Here is a 4,937-nt window from a genome sequence, read left to right as displayed (position 1 = left end):
GCTAACATCTATTTTTCATACCACTAAACGATAAGAGTAAGGCAGAACAGCGTTTGCCGGGTGCAGCTAGTTTATTGCTTAATAGTACGTTGCTTTTTGGACATACTTTTAATTTTTTAACTTTCATCCAATGCCTCAGATATATACATCTGTAGATACTCTGTAACTAAATTGGGATCATCGAACAATAACAAAGAGTCTAAATTTTTTTGAAGAAGTATGTCATATGCTACATCATAATTAACATGTTCAATACTTTTTGAATTATTAGTATGATTTTTAAGTTTTGATATATACACAAGAATATGGTAAGGTGATCAGTGATGCTGGTATTTAAAACAGCAACATTTGCAGAAAATTTTGTTTTGTTATGCTTTACCATAAAGTGATCCAAGCAACTAGAGTCCCGCGTAGGCAGCGTGAGTGCAGCAAGAAAACCATGATCAGCTAGCATATTTAAATAGTTAACCCTATTATTGCGATCGTAAGATTGTTCGTGCAGACTGTTTATTAATGTTTATATCGCCTGTTATAATTATGTTACGATGTGATTTAATATTTTCAAGGTGGGTGTTAAGAGATTCTACATATTCAGATGCATTTTGTTTAGATGGCAAACGATATATGTCCAGGATGGTTAGGTCAAGGATTTCTAGCTGCACACAAGATGCATGTACCAATTGGATTTCTTTTAGATTAGGTTTAAGGTTTGATTTAGCATAAATAACAACCCCATCGTTTTGATTTAGATTAAATACAGATAGATTCTAGTGCCGTATAACCAGGGATTTGTGGAATAGGTTTGCTTTTTGTAGTCTACATTCCTGGGTGTAGTGGTGAGCCAGTGAATTCTCAGTGTCCCTGTACTAGATTCCCGAGGAACTAACGGCAGACGTTACAGGTGGGCTGCGTTTACGTGGCATTAACAAATAATTAGCCGCTTTTTTATTTATTTCTTCGTGTTATTTATGTATATAGATGATGTTTATTCAGGTTTGATATACCAGGAAGTTATAAACAGGTGTATGTTAAACTTGTAGACTTAGTTAAAAAAAACATAAAGCCTTTCTTTAAAAAGCAGGGCGGTAGTACCAGGGGCGCATAATTCGATAAAAGACTACTAAATTATTATTTGCATATAACACAAATGGACGGTACTTTATTTTCTACTCGTACTCGTATATTATTAATCAATCGTCATCAACCTGGCACATTTATAACGAACTAGCTGCACCCCGCGGTTTCACCCGCGTAAGTCTGTATCCTGTAGGAATATCAGGATAAAAATTGCCTATGTGTTATTCCAGTTGTCCAGCTATCTACGTACCAAATGTCATTGCAATTGGTTCAGTAGTTTTTGTGTGAAAGAGTAACATACATACATACACATACATCCATCCTCACAAACTTTTCCATTTATAATATACTAGCTTTCCGCATGCGGCTTTGCCCGCAGTCACAGGAAAGATAGGCCCGGGGTTTTTCCTCGCATGTTCCCGTTCCCGTAGGATTTCCGGGATAAAAACTTTCCTATGTCCGTCTCCTGGTTCTAAGCTATCTCTGCACAGATTTTCAACCGAATCGGTTAATACGTTCTTGAGTTATAACATATAACTAACACCACTTTCTTTTATATATATATAGATAGATAGATAGATAAGATATTCAATAAAAGTTCACGGGCCAGTATGTTATTATTGATTTATATTCAAGTTATGTATTAGGGCAACATGAACAATTAAGATGTTTGTTTGCTTGCACATCAAAAAGTCTCAGCAGAAGAAATATGATATTTATTCTTCATTGATATTGGCATATCTACCAGGGTCTCATAAGTCTAAGTAGGTGTGAATCTTCTTAAAGTGTAAATTCGTTCGTACATTTATATTAAACTAGCAAACTCGGCGAACTCCGTTTCGCCACCAGATGGCTTCGTTTTTCCCGCTTTTCTGTTGAAATTTTTCCGGAATTTTGCTTTGCTATAAACCTCACGACGCCCAAGACCTTTCCAACGAATGCAAAACCGTGGAAATCGGTTCGTGCGTTCTGGAGTTATAGCGTCAGGAAGGAAAACCCGACTTATTTTTATATAGTAGATATCGTAGTTACTGTATGAAGGATGGAGCGCTACGAACAACGGTTATCACAGTTGGAGTGAGCAGGACGGCAAGGGATGATTTTAACTGCTGCTATAGCAAGCCCTCACAACGGATTGTACTAGGAGCGCAATAATAATGAGCAGGTTTAGCGTAATCGTAGCGTACTCGCGTAGATCGCAGCTTCTTGTACGTATGCGCTCCTATTTTTCGTAATGGATTATATTGTGGTAAATTGCTAATTTAATGAATAAAAAAAAATGTCTACGGTTATATGTGACGCACGCACTTGAACGTGGTCCGAGGGGAAGAGATCTATGATAGCATTGCACCTAGTACCCCTCGCATTTAAAGGATGGAGCTATTTATTATGTGTTACATACACACTACACTCATAAATTTGTAACTTCTATAGGTTAGTCTATCTGTAGTAAGAACGTACCCATAGTAACAAGGGTACAAAAAAAAAAATTTAACATTGGCCTGCGAACATTTACGCACAAGCAATTAGGGCAACATCAATATAAAATTCCGCTATGTAGAAATCTAAATTCCATTTAAAGAAGTATATATGTGTTTAGTCCATTTCTTGGACCTTTTCCCTAGATCTTGATAAAGGTTGTTCCTTATATTCTAATAAATTTACAGTAATCTCATATAAATATATAGGAATACAAAATTACGTTTGCAGTTAATTAATCAGTAAACGGATGTGCCTATTAATACTTACATTGGTTTACTGATTTTATTTGCTTATGATTTTGACGTTGTTTGGATAATTTTAAAATATATTGACTACGTACTAGTTACATACTATAAATTCCGGTTTATCTATTATTCGTATTCCAGTTTTATTGAATGTAATAATTGTATTTACACTTTTTCTCATTTAATTTATCTTATTAAAGCATAATAGATTTTTCGTAGATATTGGTACGTTTTATTTTTTATGTCATCGTTGGCAATGGAGGTGATGGCCGCCCATAAACATTTGGAAAGGCGAAGGTCGAATGCAGACCTTACTCCTCTACAAATGGATTTCCGACTTCGATATGGAAAAGGATTAAGCATTGACGAGAGGAATAAAGGAAAGGAATGGGAAGGGTTAGGAAAAGGGTACGGACTTCCCACTCCCCCACTCACTGAACGAAACACAGCATTACACTATTTCACGCCGGTCTTCTGTGAGAGTGTGGTACTTCCCCGGTGCCAGCCGACCCAATTCGTGTCAAAGCTCGACTAACACAAATATATAGAATGTTGTTAGATTCGCAAATTACGTAATTACATAAGACAAAAGTTATTTAGTTAGTTAGGGACTCTAAATAATAATAACCGACTTGGTATTCAGTATTCGACATGGATCAGAACTTTTTACAGATTTCTTTTTTTCCACAAGTATTGCATATGAGATGTTTTCATCTTCTCATAACGTAATGACAGTCTGTGGTACAATCGTGACATTTGACAGTTTTTTTCATGTCATTGCTCAATTGTCATTGGGCATTTATCCATATTATTTATCAAAACAGTGTCATCCAATATATTATATTTTATAAAAATTTAAAATAATAATTACATGAATGGATAAAAATTCTAATATATAAGAAACAAAGTAGAATAGTTATAGATATAAGACTTATAAAAGTTAATCGTTTTTGCTACGATTTTGCAGTTTTTGCTATTGCAGTCTCGAAGACTAACTTTAGCAAAATGATAGAAATTTTGAATGGATTTCTTCTTATTTATTTCTTAATTTTATGTTCACTTAGTGCTTTAGTTCCCATTCTAGTCAAACCGGTAAGTGTTTAAACTATTATTTTGTGAAATAAAATAAAATGTATATTGCTTTGATTGGTTATAAATTTCGCTAATTTTAGATAGTGGCCTGCTTCTCTCGACCATCTTATGAAGAACGTAAGCTATGGGATGAAATTTTGACCCTAAAGAATGAGCAAAAAGAAATATCTATGAAGGATGAATTTGCTGCTTACTCAAAATTACAAAGGAAGATAAACAAGCTAGAAAGTGAACTGAAAGAAAATTCACAGGCAAGACTTAGCAAAAGCATAGCAGTCAAAGGAACAGTTCATATTGTCCTGCAAGCGGTGATTGCTTTTATTGTTATAATATCTGTGATATGTTTCCGACGTGAGCCCATTGTAGCTTTACATGCCAATCTGTTTCCATTTTCTACAATATTGAAATATCCAAGTGAAACACCGAATGCTATCTCAACCCACATGTGGGTGATAATGTCGAATATATCAATAAGAACATTGTTGAAACCTATTGTACCTTAAATTGCTGTGTATTAAAGTGTATTTTGGCTCAATATTTTCTTTATCAATTCTCTATATACAATACAATATATATTTATTACCTACTATAGCAGTTACAAAACACACACAATGTTCACCATAGTACCACCTACTACATTTTGGCAGCCTATTGAAGACGTTTCACTAAAAACATCAATGTATTATCTTTGAGTTTTAATTAAATAAGATGCTTTGCAAAATATAATCAAAAACTTGGTGTTTGTTGAATAAACCATTCTTAAGAGCTATGGGCTCATTCCTTAGCAATCAATCGTTATACATGTTACTGTTCATCAGTTTATTTGTTGAGGAAGACTAGAACATCATTCTATGATTAATGGAAGTCTACAATTGAGTATCAAAAAGGGTATCGCAAAAAGTGGAAAATAAAAACATTGAATACAGATGAAGCTTTGTCAGTCAGCCAGCAAAGTTGCTTAGGTAACTATTAGCACATTAAGTTATCAAATAAATAAAGTTCATTAAATGAATGACATAAGGAAGTAAATAAAACAAACAA

The 4,937-nt window shown here is 34.3% G+C and overlaps 1 protein-coding gene across 1 annotated transcript; it reads left to right on the top strand.

Annotated features, from left to right (window-relative positions):
• Positions 1-3,600: 3,600 nt before the first annotated feature.
• LOC119840268 (guided entry of tail-anchored proteins factor 1-like) lies at positions 3,601-4,433 on the top strand. Its single transcript, XM_038366791.1, has 2 exons — positions 3,601-3,896; positions 3,977-4,433. Exons 1-2 carry the CDS (start codon positions 3,810-3,812, stop codon positions 4,397-4,399), a joined length of 510 nt encoding a protein of 169 aa, XP_038222719.1. The 5' UTR covers positions 3,601-3,809; the 3' UTR covers positions 4,400-4,433.
• The last annotated feature ends 504 nt before the right edge of the window (positions 4,434-4,937 follow it).

The sequence above is a fragment of the Zerene cesonia genome, chromosome 5 (genome assembly GCF_012273895.1).
Source record: "Zerene cesonia ecotype Mississippi chromosome 5, Zerene_cesonia_1.1, whole genome shotgun sequence".
In the NCBI taxonomy this organism is placed as follows: domain Eukaryota; kingdom Metazoa; phylum Arthropoda; class Insecta; order Lepidoptera; family Pieridae; genus Zerene; species Zerene cesonia.
Note: the sequence above shows the minus strand (reverse complement) of the source record. Positions and strands in the feature narration are given on the sequence as shown.